General features: G+C 42.8%; 1 protein-coding gene across 1 annotated transcript in view; it reads right to left on the minus strand.

The window, feature by feature from the left end:
- EIF3D (eukaryotic translation initiation factor 3 subunit D) overlaps positions 1-23,088 on the minus strand; it is a 1,307,751-nt gene that overhangs the window by 290,734 nt on the left and 993,929 nt on the right. The window contains 1 exon segment of the mRNA XM_044070941.1: positions 14,902-15,031. Coding sequence (XP_043926876.1) covers positions 14,902-15,031 — 130 coding nt within the window.

Raw genomic sequence — 23,088 nt, forward strand, 5'->3', positions numbered from 1 at the left:
ACCCAGTTACAGCAGCCCTGCAAGAGGCCTCCAAAAGAATCAAAACCACATTGCAAAGTACGTTTTCCAACTTGTTCAGCTGGATGCAATAAATCCTGTAAATCTTTACTCTCCACACAGTCAAAAATTAACATCATTTTCTGTTTAAGCAGTCCCATGATATGCTGTTGATATTTAAGCATATGAAATTGACAGTTTAAAGCCCTGATTGCCAAAGTTGCAGAAGTGTAAACCTTCTTACTCCATCTATCCAGTGCCCTGGAATCTCTATCAGAAGGGGTAGGATTTTTAACAGTGGAGGCCTTAATGCCCTTGGGACCCTGAGAAATGGTTTCAGGATCTGCAATAGGATTTTTGTAGTACCTGTCTGGCTTAAAAGGAGCCGGAGGCAGAGAATCAGGAGCCATACTAGATTCTGAAAAAAACATCATCAACAATGTCTAAAACAGAAGGTATAGACAAAGGCCTATGCTGAGGAAGAAGAAGAAAATCCTTAAGTCTCTTTTTAGATTCAGAGAAATCCTGACTTTCCCAGTGGAAATGCTCCCTTAAGGTATGTAAAGTTTCCCCAAAACAAAAATCCTCAGGGGGAGAAGCAGAAGGAATGGAATCTCTTGCATCAGAGTCCTCATATGTATGTATAGACAAATCCTGTTCATTAGAAGATTCAGAAGAAATAGAATCCTGTTCAGAAGATTCATAATCAATGTCTTGCCAATGCCTCTTAGAAGGAGGGGGTTGGCTACCCCTGATCAGAGTAATTAAATCTTCAGCCATTTTGATCATTTGTTTTTTTTAGGCATAGGGGCCTGCACATGTGGCCCAGGCATCGTTTTTTTTGACAGTTTTAGATTTTGGCCTTAGTTTTGAAGATGGCATCGGTCTAATATACAAATCTGTAGGGCTGAAAACACCCTCAGAAGCCAGTGCCTGCACAGCGGCTCCGGACCCATCTAAGGTAGAGACATTCGCGGATTCCATAATTGAAGCATCTCGCGGCATACCGGACTCCGAATGCTTCTCAGTAGAGGCCTGCGAATCAGAAGTGGCGGGTATCAGGGGCTGCGAAAGCGCCTCACTGAGTACCGGCGAACTGGTGACTGGCTTAGGAGAAGCGTCATCAGTTTTGGACCGCGACGGCCTGTCTCTGTCTTTATCTTTGCATTTTTTAGGTATTCCGGTAGTCGGATTGCTAACCGACGACATTTCTGGATAATTAAATCATGAGCCAAAATATTTAGAAGCAAAAATATACCGACATTTAATAGTGCGTTGATTAAATTTAGTACAAAACCGACAGCAAGGTATGTTGTGGTCAGGGCCTAGTCAAGGAATACAGTACAAATGAAAATCTTTATGAGGTATTTGCTTCCCACAGGTAATGCAATTATTAACTTTTACTGACATCGGTAAGGAGCAAGAAAAAGTTCCCCCAACGGGGTACTTAGCTTTTAGTTGAAGACTTCGGTTCTGAAACTCGAAAACGAAAATCTCAGGAGTCGGCCGACCGGCACTTGTGAACCGCTTCTGCTTCGGGCACCGCGCAGCAAGAATGACTGATGTAATGCAGTCGACTGCATGTTTTATACCCCTGATGACCTGTCGTCATGGAAGAAGGGACAGCAACCAACGCAGGACCCAAGACTTTTGTTAATCAGTCTGACTGAGGGCAACCTGCCAGCAGATTACCCAAATGTAATGACTGCAACAGTGAAACACGAAGAACATCTATTGGCCTCTAATTTCTCCCCCCCCCCCCCCTTTGCTCCATATACATTTCATAGCTCCAACACACATTTCTTCCCATCCAAAACTTTTCTGTAACCATTCTTTAGCACTTGGTCAAAATACTTCTGCAAGTGTAACATATCTCTATACATATGATATTCTATCCCATTCAGTCCAGTTGCCGATTCTAGATTTACCAACCTTAATGTATTACTCATTTCTTCCATTTCTTTCTAAAATCTTTATTACATTGTTCTTCAATGTTCCACATTTTTCTTTTAATCTGATTTTCTTTAGATGTTTTTCTATATGTTCTTTTACTGCATTTATTACTTCATGTTGACTACTCACTTTTTGCTCATTTCTCTTACCATTTTTTCTTCCACTATACTACTCAAATAAGGTGCCACCTCTTTTTCCCTTTAAAGATAATACATTTGTTAAATGTTTTTTGATCTTCTCTTGATTCATCTATTTCTATCAAAAAATCTTTCCTTCTTACCAAGCCTACAAATGCATATTTGCTTATTTTTTATATTTTCCCTTTTCTTTTTATAGCTTGCCATCCCAAATAACATTTTTATATTTCTCTCTAAAACGTATCCACCATGATGTGCAATTCTTACAGAATTCTTTCATTCCCAAATGATCTTTCCACAACTGCCTTATTTTTATACCTTTTTAATCCAAGTTTTCATTCACTCTTGATACCTTTACCCACTTTAGATATCCATTTTCTTGAATTCTATCCAAATTGCCAAATTAACTGAAAATCCTGCATACATTGTCCTTTCTTGTATTGCTTCTAAAATTTCAGAAATAATCTCTTTCTGTTCTTAGATTACATCTTTTAGAAGTATACTGCTTATTGTTCCAAATATTTAACTTTCCACTTTTGATTATGTCTACCATTTTTTTATATCACCACCCCTTTTTCTTCTTAAATCACAATTCATTCACCAATTAATATTAAATCCATGTTTACACTCACATAATCTAGAATTTTCTTCAACATTTCTCTTCTTTTCTTTGTCACATATGCATAAATTGCTATAATTCTGCAGACCCAATCTTTCCACCTCACATCTATTACTACTCTACCCATTATAAGGGAGGTAAAATCCAAAATCTTTAATGATTTTTTACATAATATTTTGATGCCTGAACACATTTATTTCCCTATATTTCAAATAATTTCACTCTTAATTTCTGTGTTTGCAATTTCTCTTTTTCTGTTAATATATTTATATATTCTAACTGTTCTAATACCACTACTCCGTTTTACATTTTTTATGCTATTAGCAATTGCTAAAATTCTCAGCTGTTCGTTTATTTTTCTTAGTCTTACTTCTACTCCACCTTATTATTCTTTCCCTCTTATTTTCTTTCATATCCAAGCCAATTAATGTTATTTTCCTCTTTTATCCTCTTCCGAATGGATTTTTTTCTTTTCACTACTCACCCATTCATCTCTATTTCACTTATTTCTGACATTCCTTCACGTTTTTCTTTTACTATGTTTTCTTCTTCTATCATTGCAATTTCTATTATTATTTACCTTACGTTTTCTTGCTTTGTTCTATTTCTTTCTCTTGTTCAATACAGCTCCATACAATCCACCCATAAATGATTTTTCTCACATGTAAAATATTCTGATTCACATATTTTTGCATCATGGCCCACTTTGCCACAGATATATCATCATCTTTTACCAAAATTATTAAGTGGTCACTTTTTCCACAAAAAAAAAAAAAAGAGTTTTTTGTTACCCCCAATATTTCACTATACCTTTATTCCCCATCTACATTTGCCATACTTGGGATGTGCACAAACTTTTCATTTTCCATTTTTTAATACAATACTACATTCCCAACCCCTAGTCTACAAAACTCTATCATAAATTTTAGAAATGTACATCACATCTTTACACACAGTCTACGTATTCTTTTAATGTCAGTTTTACAACTTTAGTTTGGAAATGAACAAACATTTTTTTTTTTGTTCTCTGTTAAATACTGGGAAAGAATATGAATTCCATGGGTTACAGTTTTTCTTCAACTCATATTGTCCCAAAAACATCTCCATACATTGTCCTGATTCAAATATAATATCATAATGTGTCTTTATTAAAATGTATAAAAGCTCTTACACCTCTTCTGGAGAAGTACCAAATGGTGTTATTACATTATCCCAAATCTAGTCCTTTTTTTTTCTTTGCTATTAATTCTTACTAAATACTTCAGTTCTGTATTCTTCTCTTCCCTCCTCTCTCCCTCCTTTACCTTAGCCAGATACCACTTTTTCACCTTCACTACAACTTCTGCTTATTCTTTCTGTAGTCTGTCCATTATGTCTACCCATGAAACAGTTTTCTCACTCTCTGGTTTACTCTGCAAAACTAAGTTCTGTAATTAAACATCCAGCAACCCTTCTGACTGCAGGGTTGCAATAATACACCCATTCTAGCGCTCACTCTCATCATCGAAAGTCTCTGCTGGAAGACATTTCAGAATCTTGTGAAGGTTTGACCACCTTCCCTAATGTTACACAAAACTGCATTTTCTGAAGGCTCGCTTACCTTCATAACTTCTGAGCTGCTTAATTTAACCTCTTGTGAAGGTCTAACTGCCTTTGTACCCAATGCAACTTCCGCATACTCCCACTTTTCCTTCTAATACTCCTTGCTGACACAACCTCCTTGTACCTTTACGATGATTGTTCCTACTTCGCTGGGCTTCCACTGTGCCTAGAACGGAAGCAAGAAGTGAACCAATGAAAGTGGGGGATCCTTTTCACTGCAGCCTAACATGGGTTTACTGAAACAATGCTGGAAAAAATAACTCTGCCTTTGTTGACTGGGTTAGTCTCTCTAGGCTAGTAGCCTCTTTTCATGAGATACCTGAAATGGTATTTATACTAGTAGGGGAAATTTGGCTAAGGCATTGGGGGAACTTTTGACAGAGCGGAGAAGGAATACAGGACAACCCATTTGTAAGGAATGCAGATGCATCCTTGAAGGACATTACCGGTCATGGGAAGAGGACTAAGTTTCCACTAAAGCATGATGCCAAACCTCCAGTGACCAGACTGTCACTGAACACTTTTTCAAATGTCAATGGGATGACTAGGATGATTACATGTCGTTCTTGCCTTACTCCTGCTTTTCGTCTCTCAATCACTTCCATTCCTTTCATCTTTTATGATGATGTACAGAGAAATGCTCAAAGTCAAAAAGACCTGCACTGATATATCTTTGAAGTGTCCTCACCAGCATAACCAGAAGAATCTATTAATTACTACAAGATGGAGGCATCAACTGCATTCCTTCTGCCAAGATTACAGAACCCTGCCACTGCAGACATTTCTTTACTAAACTCTGAATAGAAATGGTTACGTTAAGAGTGCCAGTGACTTGATTCTATATATTTTCCTGGATTCACTGATAAGCTTTCATGTGATCTTGCATGGGGTTTGAACAAAAATACATGACTCCATGTATCCCAAATCTGAGAGGTATTGTCTTGCTCAGACTACAGTTTGGGAAGAAGGCTCTTTCATTAGACCCTGAAATTGTATACAGAAAAACTTTCACCATGACAGAAATGCAGCTGTCAATATTGACACTGGTTCTCCAGCTTCATTACTGGCTAGTATGCTACATGTGTGAAATCAAGCATACCCTCTCTGTGTGGGCATCTCCCTGGCACTTCATTTTCTCCTACACCCCAAAAACCTCAAATAACCTGAGCCAACAATCCTCTATGATGCCCACTGGTGTGTGGTGTGTACATATATCTAAATATATATGCGTGTCTCTCTCTCTCACTAGATATATATATATATATATATATATACACACACACACACACATTTATATATATACATACACAGACACAGATACATACATGCACGTGTATGATATATATATACATATATATATATATATACATATATATATATATACATACACACACACACACACACACATATATATATATATATATATATATATATATATATACACACACACACACATATATACACACAGACACGTGTAAGTATACATACAGTGGATATAAAAAGTGTACACACCCCTGTTAAAATGTCAGGTATTTGTGATATAAAAAAAAAAAAAATGAGACCACAATAAATCATTTCAAAACATTTCCCACTTCTAATGTGACATATAACCTGTACAATTCAATTGAAAAACAAACAAATCTGTTAGAGGAAAAAATATAAAACATAAAAAATGTAGAATAAGCTGGTTGCACAAGTGTGCATACCCTTAAAGCACTGGATATACCATGGAACATAGTGAAGACAGTCCTCAAAAAGTGGAGAAAATATGGGACAACAGTGATTTTGCATAGATCTGGACGTCCTTCCAAAATTGATGAAAAGACAAGACGAAAACTGGTCAGGGAGGCTGCCAAGAGACCTACGGCAACACTGAAGGAGCTGCAGGGATTTCTGGCAAGTACTGGTTGTATACTACATGTGACAACAATCTCCAGTATTCTCCATAGGTCTGGACTATGGGGTACGGTTGCAAGACGGAAGCCTTGTCTTAGACAGAAAAACATCCAGGCCCAGCTAAAATTTGCAAAACAATACATCAAGTCTCCCAAAAGCATGTGGGAAAATGTGTTATGGTCTGATAAGATGAAGGTTAAACTTTTTGGCCACAATTCCAAAAGGAACATTTGGTGCAAAAAAACAACACTTTGCATCACCAAAAGAACACCATCCTCATGATGAAACATAGTGGCGGCAGTATCATGCTTTGGGGTTGCTTTTCTTCAGCTGGAACTGTTTAGTCAAGGTAGAGGGAATTATGAACAGTTCTAAATACCAGTCACTTTTGGCCCAAAACCTTCAGGCATCTGCTAGAAAGCTGAAGATGAAGCGGAATTTCACCTTTCAACACCACAATGACCTCAAGCATACATCCAAATCAAGAAACAAATGGCTTCACCAGAAGAAAATTAAAGTTTTGGAATGGCCCAGCTAGAGCCCAGACCTAAATCCAATAGAAAATCTATGGGGATGACCTGAAGAGGGCTGTGCACAAGAGATGCCCTCACAATCTGACAGACTTGGAGTGTACACACACACACACACACACACACACACACACACACACACACACACACACACACTGCAACAGACTGGCATTCTATCCAGGATCAGTCTTCTGTTTTACATCTACCGATTGCTGTAATCATCCACATAATTATCTTATGGCACTGAAGCAAAACCACCTAAAAAGTACAGTTGTGTACACTTACCACAATTGTAGATGTTCGAGTGTATTCACTGCTGCAGTCATTACATTTGCGTTATCTGCTTGCAGATAGCCCTCAGTTGGCCTGATTAACAAAGTCTTGGGTCCTGTGTCAGTTGTTGTCCCTTCTTCCATGACATCAGGGGTATAAAACATGCAGCCAACGCCATTACATCAGTTTTTCTTGCCTCAGATGTCAGGTGCCCCCCCCCTAATGGGGAGCAATTAAACAAAAAAACACAAAGGTATACCTCCAACAAAAAAGCAAATACACCAAAAAGGCTTTTAAGCACACTAAAGGAAAGTAGAGGTATAGCCAAAATAAGTTAGCGGGCAGGAGGGAGGATAACCAAGACTGCAACAGTGAATACACTCTAATATCTACATTTATGGTAAGTGTACACAACTGTACTATGTGTTCTTGGTGTTTCACTGTTTCAGTCATTACATTTGGGTAGATTCCAAAAGCTATGGCTGGGGGGAGGACTTTAGAAAGCATTAGGGCCAGCTATAAAGCCCTGCAAGACTGCAGTGGCAAAGTCAGCTCTGGATTTAGAGAAAATTCAGAACTCCACGTAGCAGCCTCTAGGATGTCCCTGGTAGGAACACCTCTGAGAAAGGCTGTAGAAGTAGATGCAGCCCTAGTGGAGTGAGGTCCGATCCCCTGGGGAACAGGTTTTCCATTGTGCTTATAGTAGAAATGAATGCAATGGCTTATCCATTTAGAAATTGTTTGTTTTGAAATAGCCTTCCCCTCTGCCCCTGCAGCAAATGCTACCAGAAGTTGTTCACATTTTCTTTGAGGTTAAGTCCTGTTCAAGCAAAATCTAACTTGTCTGTGCACATCCGAGGAATGCAGAATCAGTTCCCCTTTGTTCTGTGGATTGGGAAAGAAGGTTGGCAAATGAATGGACGGATTAAGAGATGGATTGGTTATGAGGGACACCCTGTCCGCATGAAAGATGATGAAAGGCTCCACTGCCATAAGGGCCTGTAATTCAGATATCCTTCTAGCTGAAGTGATTGCTAAAAGGAAAGCTGTTTTCCAAGAAAGAAATTTTAAGTCTGCAGTAGCAGCTGAAAGAGGTAGAGTGAGTTTCTCCAATACAAGTTAAGGTCCAAGGCTGGGGTTGTCTGTCTGAGGTACTGCTTGAGCAGTGGATGAGAGAAGAGGGAAGGTTCTGTGTTATAATGAGCTGAAATGACTGAGGCATGGATTTTAATGGAGGAAAAAGATAGGCCCTTGTGAAGCATCTCAGTTAAGTATTGTAAAATCTGAGGTAAATTGGGCGCTGCTGTGCTCATCCCTTGAGACTGGTAAAAGGCACAGAATCTTTTCCATTTTTCAGCATAAGATTTTCTAGTACTATGCCTCCTTGCCTCTAAGATGACATCCATCACAGGTTTGCTAAGGGATGGTAAGGGAGAGTTTAAGTAATTAGCCAGGCTGCAAGGTTCAGTGTTGGAAGCAGAGGGTGCAGAATCTGGTTCTCCTGCTGAGAGAGCAGGGAAGGAGCCTGAGGCAGGTGCCATGGAGATAACCGTGACACACTATGCAGGAGGGGGTACCAGTGTTTGTGCGGCCAGTCTAGAGCAATCAAAATCATCCTTAGTTTGTCCTGTTTGACTTTTAGTAGTATTTTGGAGAGCAGAGGTAGCAGGGGGAAGGCATAGACTGATAGGTTTTTCCAGCTGAAGAACAGCGCATCCACTTTCCAGGCTTGTTTGTGGGGAGTCCTTGTGCAAAATTTGTCCAATTGGTAGTTCTGGGGAGAGACAAATTTGCTTGTCAACATGTTGAAAATCCTTGGTTCCAGTTTCCACTCGTGTAGGTCCATGAGGTTTCTGTTTATAGTCAGTCTGTCAGTGTATTTAATTTTCCTGGCAGGAATTGAGCTTGTAGGTGCACTTGGCAGCTCAAGGCTGTGTTCCACAATGCCACAGCTAGTCTGCAGAGGGGGTAAGAATGTGTACCCCTATATAACAGCTTGTCCATTTTCCAGCGTTGTCCATTAGTTGTCCTGGAAGAATGTAGTCCTTGAAGGCTGTCATCTGTACAGCTAACATTTTTTTTGATTGATATGCAGGTGCATTTGACCATTTACGAGCCCCATGCATAATCTGTTATCTGTTGGGGTGTGGTAAGGTAGTCCCTTGTTTTGGTGGCAGGCCTCTGCCCACCAAAGGAACTCTAGGCGTAGGCAAGGCATGAAAGGAATCATTGTTTCTAGACTGTGAGAATGTTGACTCCATAGGCTTTTTAGATACCACTGTAGTTTCCTCAAATGCAGTCTTGCATATGGAATTAGAAGAATGCAGGAGGCCATGAACCCCAAGGCTTGCAGTATTTGTCTCACTGAATGTTTGAAGTAGGTTGTAAAATGAATTTGCTTTTTGGTGAGGTAAGTTGTACTCAAGCTTGCTCCCAGGAATGTAAATTGTTGACAGGGTACCAGTTGTGATTTCTTTTCATTTACGGTGTACCCCAGACAAGTTAGAACCCTTTTTACAAACGCCGGATGATTCAAAAGTATGTCCTGGCTTTTTGCCTGAATTAGACAATTGTCCAGGTATGGGTATATTTGAATATTTCTTTGCCTGCAAAATGCAATAACTGGAGCTAGGCACTTTGTGAATACCATGGGTGAAGTAGATAAGCCAAAAGGCAGTGCAGAGAACTGATAGTGCGTGTAGCCTGCTTTGAAGTGTAGGTATCTTCTGCAAGATTCCCCGATTGGGATGTGCAGGTATGCTTCTTTTAAATCTAGTGTTGCCAACCAGGCGTCTTTGCCTAGCATAGGAAGTAATTGAAGAGTCAGCATCTTGAATTTTGGAATCTCCAGAAAGGTGTTTAGATAAAACAGGTCCAGGATTGGATGCCATGATTTGTCTTTTCTGGGTACCAGGAAAAGTCTGGAGTAGAAACCTTGTCCCTTTTCCTCTTCTGGTACCAGTTGAATAAACTCCATGCTTGAGAGAGAAAGTTGTTTTTGAGCCTCTGCCCACTGATTTGGGGGTAGGTCCAACCATCCACTTGGCATTGGCAATGTGTGGAAATGAAATCTGTATCCCTGGGACACTATATTTAAAACCCATTTGTCCTGGGTAATGAGTTCCCAGTTCTTTGCATGAAGAGCCATCTTTCCCCCAAAAGGGGCAGTCAGAAGATAAGTGCTTGGAAATTTTAACAGGAAGTCACTGAGACAGTTTACCATGGGGGGGGTGTCTTGTTATTCCCAGACTTGGAAGTGGAGGCCCCCCACTGCTTATTTCTTTGAGTCCCCTGGGACTGAAACCGGGGGTTTTTGCTGTGTCTGGGTTTGGTTTGAGAGGACCTGGAAGGGGCTGGAAAGGACCAATTTTTAGAAGGCCAGTGCCTACTAAATCTAGGAGGCTGAACTTGTAAAAAACCTTTAACAGTTTGCATAGATTTAGCTTTATCTTCCATCTTTTTAAGAACTTCTTCAGCCTTGTTGCCAAACAGGCGGTCCTGATTTAAAGTAGCATCCAACAATTTAGGTTTAACATGATCAGGCAAAGATTGCTCCTTAAGCCAAGCATGCCTTCTAAGCAGAGACTCAGTAACAGCAGTCCTGCAAGAGGCCTCTAACGAATCAAAACCACATTGCAAAGTATGTTTTCCAACTTGTTCAGCAGAATGCATTAAATCCTTCAAGTCTTTATTTTCCACACAGTCAGGAATCAACATCATTCTGTTTAAGCATTCCCAATAACATGTTGCTGATATTTTAACATATGAAAGTGGCAGTTTAACGCTCTAATTGCCAAGGTTGCTGAAGTATAAACCTTTTTACCCCATCTATAGGTTCATAGGTTGGTACTGGGCTATCTGCCTGAAGGCATATATTAGCCTAGCCACGCTGTGCGGTATTCACCGCCCCTTTAGTATTTCCCTAGACCCTTGTACTAGCAGCTAGTACCCTTGGCCCCTATCTAGTAGTGCTGTTGGTGTGATCCCCGGTGTGAACTTTCTGTTACCCATCCACTCATCAAGGTTCCTCTTGAAAAGTGATAGCGAGGGGCTCTGTCTTATGTAGATCGGGACCCTGTTCCATAGTAAGGGAAGTCTCTCTTGAGAGGAATCTATCCCTCCAGCATGTTCTATTCATTGTTGTGTTGAGGTTTATATCCCTAGAGCGTGCAGCTTGAGTAGATTTGGTTTTGCTAAGATGGAGCATGTTCAACAATTCTGGGTTGGACATGGCTCTCTACGTTAGACAGAGATCGCCTCTGAGAAAGCGGTATGCAACAGAGAACAGTCTTAGCTTTTCAATCGTGCTGCATAGGGCAACTGTTTGAGGCCAGTAATCCTCTTGGTTAGGTACCTTTGTGGTCTCTCCAGCTGCTGGAGATGTCTAGCCAGGTACATTCCAATTGGTGCGTTGTACTCAATAATGGGTCTGATGAGGGAAGAGTAGAGGGGCACCATTACATCCTTAGATCTTGATCACGAACCCTTTTTCGTGATCAGATGGGTCACATAGAAGGATTTTCTAACCACTTTGGCAACATGGTTATCAAAGGAAAGCTGACTATCTACTTGGGTCCCTAGATCCCTTATTTCTTCTTCAGATTTCAGGGGATTACCTCCTATGTTGTAGTTTGCGGGTACTCTGTTTTTTCCAAAGGGGATTACTACGCATTTTTTTGCATTTAGCTTGAGACCATGGCTTTGACACCATGTATCAGTCTCATTTAGGCCCTTCTGGAGGATCTCCATGTTGGCCGGAGACTCTATTATAGCACCCAGTTTGCAGTCGTCCGCAAACTTTAGTCAGCCACAGCCCTTCTGTGCTTGCCTGTACTTCTGAGAAGTATATGCCAAACAGGAGTGGCCCCAGGACAGAGCCATGAGGCACACCACTCGTTACTGGTCTGGATTCGGACATAGATCCCGCTACTCTTACTTTATGGGATCTGTCTGAGAGCCAGTTTGCGATCCATCTTGTGACATAAGGGTTTATGCCCAGGCTGGCGAGCTTATCAATAATACCTGAATGGGGAATGGTGTCAAATGCTTTAGCAAGGTCAAGGTAAGCCATGTGTACCTCCTTTTCCCCTATCTATAGCCTGAGTAACTGTCTCAAAGAAATCCACCAGGTTCAGGAGGCATGATCTGCCCTTGACGAAGCCGAACTGTGTGGGGTCCAGCGACTGGAGGTTCCCAATCTCTCCATTTATGAGTTCCATAATGATTCGCTCCATAGCCTTACAGATCAGACTGGTCAGGCTTATTGGTCGGTAGTTCCCAGGGTCAGTTGTGGCCCCACCCTTGTGTAGCGGAACCACCATTGCCGTGTGTCATTCTATGGGCACATATCCTGTGGAGAGGCTGAGACTGAACAGGGTATTAAGATGCGGGGTTAATTCTTTTTGGAGCTCGCGTACGAGACAGCCTGGGACACCATCTGGTCCCACGGAGGCAGTGTTTTTAGCTTTAGATAGAGCCTTGTTAACCAACGTATCAGTAATAATTGGACTTACACAATCCCCTAGAATGGTAATAGGCCCTGTAGGTGGTGAGGGGGGGGGGGATTTGCACTGAACCAGTCAGCCAAGATGTTGGCAATGTCAGAAGGGTCAGTGTATTTTGTTCCATTTTGTACTAGCTCAGAACAGACCTGAGCATTGCCATTTAGGCTTTTGAGGTAGCCATAGAAGGCCTTATGGTTATCCTTGGCTACTTTCTTTTCAAAATTAGCTTTAGTTGACTTGATGAGGGCCCTCAATTTCTTACTAATGCTGATCAGGGATGATTTTTCTACTTGAGATTTGGCCTTTTTTTGTATAAGTCTCCTCCTTTTATTGTAAAGTTTGCTTACGGCCGAGGTCCACCAGACTGGTTTCTTCTTGCTTGACGAAGGAGTCTTGGTTTTATTTGGGATAGCACGGTCCATGCAATCCTGAAGATGCATATAGAGTGCCTTGGTGTAGGATTCCGCACCCTGGATATCATTATCCTTCTGCAAGGGAATAGTGAAGCTTTCCACTTCAGATGCAAGTAGTTTGAAGTTTGCTTTGGAAAGGTTTTTGACTATGGTTTCTTTGATTGGGGGAGGTGGAGGAGTGAGGATGTCCAGGGTTATCAGTCTGTGGTCGGATCTGACCAAGAAGGGGGTGATAGCGGGTGTGGTACAATGGGCGCCCATATTTGTGATGATTAAATCCAATATGTGGGGGAACATACTAGTTGTTCAAGGGCATTTGAATTTATAAATTCTATGAATCGCTGAGCATAGGAGTTGGAACATTGGTAGTTCGCCCAGTCTATACCAGGGTAGTTGAAATCACCCAAGATTATAGTGATTATTATCCAGCATCCTGGAGTCTCTATCAGAAGGAGTAGGATTTTAGCAGTAGAAGCCTTAATGCCCTTGGGCCCCTGTGAAATAGTCTCTGGATCTGCAATAGGATTTTTGAAAAGGAACTTGTAGGACTCAGGGATCCTGTAGTATCTGTCAGGTTTGCTGGGAGCAGGAAGCAGGGAATCAGGGGCCAAACTGGATTCCGAGAAAGCACCATCAACAATGTCTAGTACAGGAGGAATAGCCAAAAGCCTATGCTGAGGTAGGAGAAGGAAATCCCTAAGCCTCTTTTTTGAATCAGAAAATCCCTGGCTTTCCCAGTGAAAATGCTCCCTTAGAGTATGTAAGGTTTCCCCAAAAGAAAAATCCTAAGAAGGGGAAGCAGAGGGAATAGAGTCCTCTGCATCAGAATCCTCATAAGTAGGTAAGGACAAATCCAAGTCATCAGAAGAGTCAGAAAAAACAGAATTTTAATCAGAAGATTCATAACCAAGCTCAGCACTAGGCCTCTTGGGGAGGGGGGGGGGGTTGGCTACCCCTGATTAGAGTTATTGGCTCTTCAGCCATTTTTATCATTTGTTTTTTAGGCATAGTGGCCTGAGCATGTGGCCTGGGCATCAGTTTCTTAGACATGGATTGAGATTTAGGCCTTAGTAATGAAGGAGGCGTTGATTTAATATGCAAGATCGTAGGCCTGAATACACCCTCAGAAGCCGGTGCCTGCACAGCGGCTCTGGACCCATCCAAGGTAGACATCTGCAGGTTCCATAGTTGAAGTCTCTCACGGCATACCGGACTCCGAATGAGTCTCAGTAGAGGCCTGCGAATCAGAAGTAGTGGGTATCAGGGGCTGTGAAAGTGCCTCACTGAGTACTGGTGACTGGCTTAGGAGAAGTTTCGTCGGCAGTTTCGGACCTCGGCGGCCTGTCTCTGTCTTTATCTTTGCGTTTTTTCAGAATCCCGGTAGTCGGATGGCTAACCAATGACATTTCTGGATAATTAAACAGAGAACTGAAATAATTAGAGGTGAAAATATACAGACTATAGATAGTCTGCTGATTAAATAAAGCACAAAACTGACAGCAAGGTACATCATGGTCAGGGCCTAGGCAAGGAATACAGTATGAATGAAAATCTTTGAGGTATTTGCTTTCCACAAATAATGCAATTATTAACTTTTACTGACATCAGTAAGGAGCAAGAAAAAGTTTCCCCAACGGGGTACTTAGCTTTTAGTTGAAGACTTCGGTTCTGAAAAACTCGAAAACAAAAATTTCAGGAGTCGGCCAACTGGCACTTGCGAACTGCTTCTGCTTCGGGCACCGCACGGCAAGAAAGACTGATGTAATGGCGTTGGCTGCATGTTTTATACCCCTGACGACCTGACGTCATGGAAGAAGGGACAGCAACCGACAGGACCCAACACTTTGTTAATCAGGCCGACTGAGGGCAACCTGCAAGCAGATTACCCAAATGTAATGACTGCAAAAGTGAAACACAAAGAATGTGGCTAATATCTGGCAACTGCACCCTAAAAAGTAAAATCTGTAAAATTCTTACCCTTGAATCCCACTCGTTCAGTGTCTTGACATTGATGAATGATACTTCACTGCTGGCTCCCGTCATCACTGCGTCATGCTCACATCGAACAATAAGATCAATGTCATCTCCCAGCTTCCACCTTCGATACCTGTACACAAACAGTTAAATACAACACTCGTGCTGTTCTATATATTGTATTAAAAGAAAAAAATACTTTCAGCACCTTCAAATCTCAGTTCAAATTCAAAGTAATTGGTAGTGAGGCACAATTTTAAAAGTAGTAACGTAAAGTAGTTGCATCAGTTAACAGTTATTTTTTTTTAAATCATGGTTTACTTAAACAATAAAGTGGATAAATTATTGCCAATTCATCCACAAAAGGTGTCCTTCCTTGATGAGTGTTTGATTAGGTTCATATTCTGTTCCAATCCAATTAAGTTTTATTTTTCTCTCTCTTTGAAGCATTCACACTTGTAGACTTGGAAGCCCACACAGGTGCATGCATACAGCAAGGGCTCCTGAGAGGATTTTTGCCAGTACAATCTGTAAACCACATTATGCCTATAAAAAGGTTGATGAAGCTGTGATGAGGTGAAGGTGTTATCAAATGGGTTTAAAAATATGCATTACTCCAAGTTATTTCAGAACCCAAAACAAGTAATCTCAAAGGTGGAGTTCACTGAAGTTGAATTACTGAACTGATTCTATTTTGCTTATTCAATAATAAATCTGCCCTTCAATTTCCAGAGATTCAAGTTAGTTTATAAGCTGATGATCTGTTGGTGGTGAAATCAGACAAGACCGTCTGATTTGTAAATGGACCTTAAAAATATTTTACTCAGCTACAGTCCTGCTCATATGCAGGTTTCTACCTACAGAAGCACAACAAAACCTGTTCTATTAGAGGACGCTGCATTCAACATGCAGCATTTTCTAATTTGTGAACAGTAGTGGTTGCTGCCATAGTAGAATGGACCTTGAAGATGCTTATACTTAAAGCAAAAAAGAGTGCGCTAACCACAACAGACACTATACAATGACTGGTGGTCCTTTCCCTTTTCTGAAAGATGCAAAAAGCAAATGAAGTTGTTCTGAGATCAGTAGTGTTTCTCATACAGTACCCCACTAGTGGACAATGTCCAGAAACACATCCCTGTGAAGCATCTACTCATGGGATTGTGATATGGACTTGTTCAGAGGATCTGCCACAATGTTCTGACCTGAGGGAATGTAAACTGCCTGAAACATCACTTGATACTGGATAGCTAGCTCCCACATTGATACTGGATAGCTAGCTCCCACACCTGAAGTGCTAACCTTGCTTGCTGGCATACCACATCACTGTTATTGTCTGCAAGTACTTTGAGGGGCCCTGGAGTGAAGAAAGGATGGAATGCTTGAAGAGCCAGCAGAAGAGCTCTCACCTCTTTAACAATGATGTGGTCTTTCCTTTGTTGAAGCGACCAGAGGCCCTGCACTTTCAAAGTGCTGAAGAAAGCCAACCATCCTACATTTGAAGAGTCTGGGAACAGCTCCCGAGAGGGGAGTGGAGGCTGAAAAGGAAGCCCTGCATAGAGTGATAACTGCCAAATCCACCACTGAAATTCCAGCTTGAGGCATGGAAGAAGATGGACTGAAATCTAGAGGATTACAGTGCTGAAGCCAAACTGACTTTAGCGAGAACAATGAAGTTTTCTCATCTGAAGTTTGGCTAGAGAGAGCATAGGAATGGTGGAGGCCATGAAACCCAGAGCTCTCAGAAATTCCATGTTTGTAATTGAGGCCACAGAAAGAATGGACTGAAAGAAGACAATGAGAGTTAAGTTCTTAAGAGGAGGCAGGGACGCCAGCATTGGAAAAGTCTAGATCTTGCAACCCAGAAACACTTGGGTCCTGTGAAGGATTCAGGAAGAACTTTTGAAAATTTATAGTGAAACACAAGCTTTGCAAGAAAGATATAGAAAAGTGAAGATGCTGCAGTAGAATCTCTGAAGAGGCGGCCTGAAAAAAGTAGGCTGTCTAGGTAGAAAAAGACTAGAACCCCCTTTGCCCGCAAAAAGCAATCACAGGAGTAAGGCATTAGGTGAATAACCTTGGGGCAGAAGTGAGGCCAAAGCAGAGAAGTGAAAATGCCAGGAAGCAACACAGAAATGTAAAAACTTCTTGAAATGGGGATGAATAGGGATATGAAGATAAGCATCCTTAAGGTCCAGAGAAACTAGAAAAGCCTGAGGAAGCAGCAAAGGGAAAAGGCTGAAGGGACTACATCTAAAAGGAAGGGACCTTCAAAAAGGTGTTCAGGTGAGAGATCCAAAACAGGTCTCCAACTGCCCTCTTTCCTGGGGACCAAGAACATTCTGGAATAAAACCCCTTCACCTTTTGGAAACTGGAACTACCTGAATAATTCCCTGAATCAAGAGACTGAAGCACCTCTGAAAAAAAGGCTGAGGAATGCCCATGAAAGGGGGAACAGAGATTTCCAGACCATGTAATGCCCTTGGCGAATGATAGAAAGAGTTTTGTATACTTACCATAAATGTAGATGTTAAGAGTGTATGCACTGTTGCAGACATCACCTGTGAGTTATCCCTGCTGTGGTAGCCCTCGGCCGGCCTGAATACGATAGTTGGTGTTTTTCTGTGACGGCTACTGTCACCTGTATTCTGACGTCAGGTAGTCAAGTGCTATGAAGCAAGGCAGCTGACGACATTGCATCAGTTTTTCTTGCCCTAACCTGTCAGAAGCACAAGGAAATATGGTAAAGTGGTCCTGGTGGCTGAAAGCCACTGTGACGAGCTTATCTCCCCCCTAAGGAAAGAGGATATAAGGGGGAAGGATGGAGGGAAATAACAACTGGGTTGTCCTGTCGTCAGGCAGCCTTCAGTCGGCCGGATTCCAAAGTCGGGTCCGGCTCGCTGATGTCGCTCCCACCCGGCGTCATCTCTCTGTCTCTTGGGTATAAGCATCAGCAGCCAGCCGGTTTTTCTTCAGTTTTTGTGCCCCAGATGCAGTAGTATGGTCCTCTTGCAGGCTATAAAAATAGATGATAATGTTTTTTTGTTCTGTCCAAGTAGTAGCGCTGCTGTATGTACATCAAGGTATGCAGTATTCTTTCCCTCTGTTTTCTGGGTTGGGAAGAAAGGTAGGTAGAGGATTGCCTGGTTTGGTTGCACTGCCATTAAGGCCTGTAGTTTCTGAAACCCTCCTTGCTGAAGTAGTCGTAGTAGAAAGCATGACAGGTGTTGTAGGTCTGCTGTTGCTGCTGGTTCAAATAGTGTCAGTGTCAACTTTTTTTTCACAAAGTTTAAATCCCAAGAAGCTGGTAATGGTGGTATGGAGGTTTTACATTCTTGATTCATAGTTCCTTCTTGTTGAAGGTCTGCGTCAAGAATAATGTCTTTTTATCTTTGAAGGTCTGCGTGCTTCAAGAATAATGTCTTTAACCTGGAAAGATTGTTCGAGACATGCTCCTCAGTAGTGGGTACCAGTGTTGTGTCTTGTAGTTTGGAGCTATCAGGATTATCCTTGGGCGTTCTTCCTCTTGATTTTAGTAGTACCTGTGTATAGATGTCTGGGTGCAGCTTCATTGCATTGGGGCATCGGTTGGTTCTGCTTAATATGTCTGCTAGAGTATTGTCTTTCCCGGTACAAATATTGCCTGTAACTGGATGTTGTAGCTGGCCAGGGCCCACAGCTCCAAGGTCATTCCATTTCTGGGGAGGGGTGAATGAGTGCCCTGAAGCATCTGTTGTGATGGTCTGGCTTGCTTGACATCTGCAAAAGGGTAGGCCTGGGTTTTTGACTGGCATGCCCCCAGGTTAACTTTCGCCCTAGAGAGCTGCTATTTGTTCCCTGTAGGGATTTAGGGTTTAAGTCGTTCTGCCATTGCATGCAAGGTTTCATGGCATGCAAGGAATTAATCTTCAAAAGTGGAGAAGGGAGCCTGGCTGGTCTCAGTTATCTGATTCATCAGCAGAATCTCATCAGGGACACTGCACTGGCTCAGGCCTCCCTAGGTCTCTTTCTCTGGGGCTGAGAGCCCAAGAGGGCCTGGATGTGGGGGTTTAAACAGCACTGTTTTTAGTAGTGCTGCTTGCTAGCCTGCCTGGCGGCCTTAATGGAGGCCTGCAGCACACCACTGCTGGGGTAGACATCCAAGGGATGGTGTTGTCTGATATCAACCCCACGTAGTAGGTAAAATTTCTGAGGTCGATTCAAGAGTTGTTAGCAAGGCCTCAGCTTTATCTTCGCGTTTTGGTAGATTGGGTGAGGGAGGAGGATCCGGCATACGCAAAATCAAAATCAGAACCAAAAACTGTTCTGGACAGTAAGAGTGGAAATCTTTATGGAGGTATTTGTTTCCACAGGTTAACAAATTGTTTTTTTTCTGACATGCTGCAAGAAAGAGGAGTCAACGGGGGTATCTAGCTTAGAAGTCTTTAGTTGTGTAGTAGCATAGTAGTATCGACCGTCTCGCGACCCGACCGGCACTTTACGCAAACTTTCGGGCCTGCAAGAGAAAGACTGAGGAAAATAAAATGCTTTGATGCTTGATGACCCGAACCGATGGCCAGTCGATGACGGTGGTTGGTCGACAGATCAGCGGACCGGACCGACTTTTGGAATCCGGCCGACTGAAGCTGGGCCTGGCCTGAGACAAGACAACAGTTTGAATGAAGGACATCTAGGACTGCAACAGTGAATACACTCTAACATCTACATTTACGGTAAGTGTACACAACTGTAGTATGTTCTTCATACTGTAGCAGTCATCACCTGTGGGAGGATTCCCAAAGCTGAGGAGAGGGGCGGAAGGATTAGTTAGAGACCTAGGCTTGGGTCAGCATGCCCAGCAGAACTGCAGAGACAAACCCTGCCCTAGCCTTAGAGAACAGAGGTAGGTGGTAATGCTTTGTAAAGGTATGGACAGAGGTCCAGGAGGCAGCTTCCCATATGTCTCTGGTGGGACCTCCTCTGAGGAATGCTGTGGAAGTGTAGGCTGTTCTAGTGGAATGGGTAAGAACAGACTTATGGGGAGGCTTCCCATGTAGTCTGTAGCAGAAATGGATACAGTGTGATATCCATTAAGGGTTTAGTACGGTCCAGGTAATGTCTGAGCAGTCTGTGCACATCCAGTGATTGCAGAATTCCTTCCCCCTTGATTTGGGAGTTAGGAAAGGTGGAGGGTAGATGTATGGCCTGGTTGAAGGTCACATCAGATACCACCTTGGGCATAAAGGAGGGTTTAGTCCTCAGGGAGACCCTGTCTGCATGAAAAATAATGAAGGGCTCAACGGCCACGAGTGCCTGAAGTTCTGAAACCCTTCTGGCTGAGGTGATAGCTAGTAGGAAAGCAGTCTACCAGGAGAGGTATCTGAATTCTGCTGAAGCAGCAGGTTCGAATGTTAGTAAAGTTTGTTTTTCCTAAAACATAATTCAGGCTTCTGAGAGGTCTGATATTAGAAGCCCTTCTGACGAATTGTTTAATTAAAGGATGTGAGAAGAGGGGCTGGTCTGTATGGAAATGCACTGAAATGGCTGAGGCATGGATTTTAATAGAAGAGAAGGAGAGACTACTATTGAGTAACTCGGCTAGGTAGTCCAGGATGAGAGGGATGGAAGTTAGTGAGGTATTGCCCCCTCTGGACTGGTTCCAGGATCAGAATCTTTTCCATTTCCCTGATTAAGATTTTCTGGTGCTGGGCCTTCTGGCTTCGATGATAATGTCTAGGACCCATTTGCTTAACATGGGCCCCTTGCTTGCTTTTAAAGTATTAGCCATGCTGACAGCTTAAGAGTCTGCAAGTCTGGGTGCAGCATCCCACCCCCCACCTGGGTCAAGAGATCTGAGATCAGGGGAACCTGCCTGGGAGGCTGTAATGTCAGGCTGCACAGTAAGGGGTACCAATGCTGTCTGGGCCAATCTGGAGCAATAAGTATGGCCTTTGGTCTCTCCTCCCTTAGCTTGATCAGTACCTTGGGAATAAGGGCAGAGAAGGGAATGCGTACATAAAGAGGGAGTTCCAGGGGAAGGTCAAGGCATCCACCTTCCACGCTAGGTGGTGATACTCCCTGGTACAACATTTTTTTTAGCTGGTAGTTGAGGTGTGAAACAGAGATCCACCTCCAGAGTTCCCCACTCCTGAATGACTTGCAAAAAAATTTCCCTGTGGAGCTACCACTCTTGGGAGTCCAGCAAGTTTCTGCTTAGGTGGTCTGCCAGGGTGTTGTTGATCCCTGGTAGGTATTGGGCAATTAGGTGTAATCCCATGGAGGAGGCTGTCACAGCGAGAGGTTCATTGCTAGCCTGCACAGAGGGTAAGATTGGGTCCCTCCCTGTTTGTTGATAAACCACATTACTGTGGTGTCTGTTTTGATAAGAACCCCCTGGCCTGAGATGAGTTTGAAGGATATCAGAGCTTTTTGCACTGCCATCATTTCCTTTTGATTGATGTGTAAGAGAAGGTGCTGGGCATCCCAAAGACCTTGGGTGCACATGCCTACTAGGTGAGCGCCCCAAGCAATGTTTGAGGCGTCGGTGGTGATGGTCTGCCCGGTAGGGGAGATCCTTGTTCTTACCACAGGTCTCCGCCCACCAGAGAGACTCGGCTCTTATACAGGGGATCAGGTGGAGAGAGGTCTTTAGAGGCTGAGAGTGCTGACATCAAAGGTTCTTTAAATACCACTGAAGTTTCCTCATTTGAAGCCTGGCAAGAGGAATTAGAACGATGCAAGATGCTATGTACCCCCAAGGCTTGCAGGAACTTCCTTGCAGTGAGGTGGCTTCTGGAAGCCAGCTGGGTAAAGTAGAGAGGCAGGAAGCTCTGCTTTTCTGGGGATAGGAAGGCCATTTGGGATGCTGTGTCCAGCAGTGCTCCAAAGAAAATGATCTTCCTGGAGGGTGTTTGCTTTGATTTCTTCTCATTGATGGTGAACCCCAGGGAAGTTAGGAGGGTTCTGACAAAGAGAAGGTCCTGGAGCAGCTTTTCTTTGCACCTGCCTGAATGAGGCAGTCGTCCAGATAAGGGTAAATCTGTACATTCTTTGTCTGCAAAAAAGCTATGGCCAGGGCTATGCATTTGGTGAATACCATGGGAGCAGCAGATTAGCCAAAGGGTAGCGCAGAGAACTGCAAGTGTTATGAGCCTGCTCTGAAGCGAAGGAATTTCCTGCAGGATTCCCTTATGGGGATGTGGAGGTAGGCATCTTTAAGGTCTAGGGTAACTAACCAGGTATTTTTTGTCAGCACAGGTAGCAGCTGCTGCAAAGTTAGCAATCTGAATTTGGGGACCACCAGGGAGATGTTCAGAGTGGATAGATCCAGGATGGGGTGCCAAGTGCCCTCTTTTCTGGGGACAAGGAATAGTCTGGAATAAAAGCCTTTGCCTATTCGGTCTGAGGGGACAGGTTCTACTGCCCCTTGGGATATGAGAGTTTGGACCTGTTTCAATGTCTCTGCTCACTGATTTGGAGGTAAGTCTGGGTACCCTCTTCGATTTGTGGTTCATTGAAAGAGAATTTGTACCCCTGAAAAATGATCTTTAAGACCCATTGGTCCTTTGTTACAGAAAGCCAATTTACTTTGTAGAAAGAGCCTTCCTCCTAGCTTTTGGTGAGTGAAAGGAGGACAGAGGGGGGAAGAGGTGGTGGTCATTCAGAGCATTTTCCATAGAAGGATGGCTTAAGAACTCCCTACCTTTGGGGAGTAAGTGGTCTACGGTCTGGTTCTCTGTTGCCTCTGGGATAGGGGCCTGGGTGGTCTGTCCCTGAAGGGCTTACCGTGGCCCTGTCTGCTAGGTGGAGGGAAGGACCAGTGCTTAGAAGGAAAGTTCCTGCTGAACCTGGGAGTTTGAAACTGAAAGAAATCTTTTTCTGTTTGCATAGATTTTGCTTTGTCTTCCATCTTTTTAAGTACCTCTCTTCTGCTTTTACTCCAAACATGTGGTCCTTATCCAAGGATGCATCAATTAATTTAGACTTAACATGATCAGGGAGAGGTTGTTCCTTCAACCATGCATATCTCCTAATAACAGATCCTGACACTGCTGCCCTGCTTGAGGCTTCTAGGGCATCATATCCACAGTGTAATGAGTGTTTGGCCACTTGGCAAGTAGAGTGCAGAAAATCTACTAACTCTTTTGAATTGCCAGTCAGGAAAAGTTGAAATATTTTGTTTTATAGTTCCAAAGTGTGTTGTTGATATT

Source organism: Protopterus annectens, chromosome 1.part0 (assembly GCF_019279795.1).
Source record: "Protopterus annectens isolate FY-2018-M chromosome 1.part0, PAN1.0, whole genome shotgun sequence".
NCBI classification, from domain to species: Eukaryota; Metazoa; Chordata; order Ceratodontiformes; family Protopteridae; genus Protopterus; species Protopterus annectens.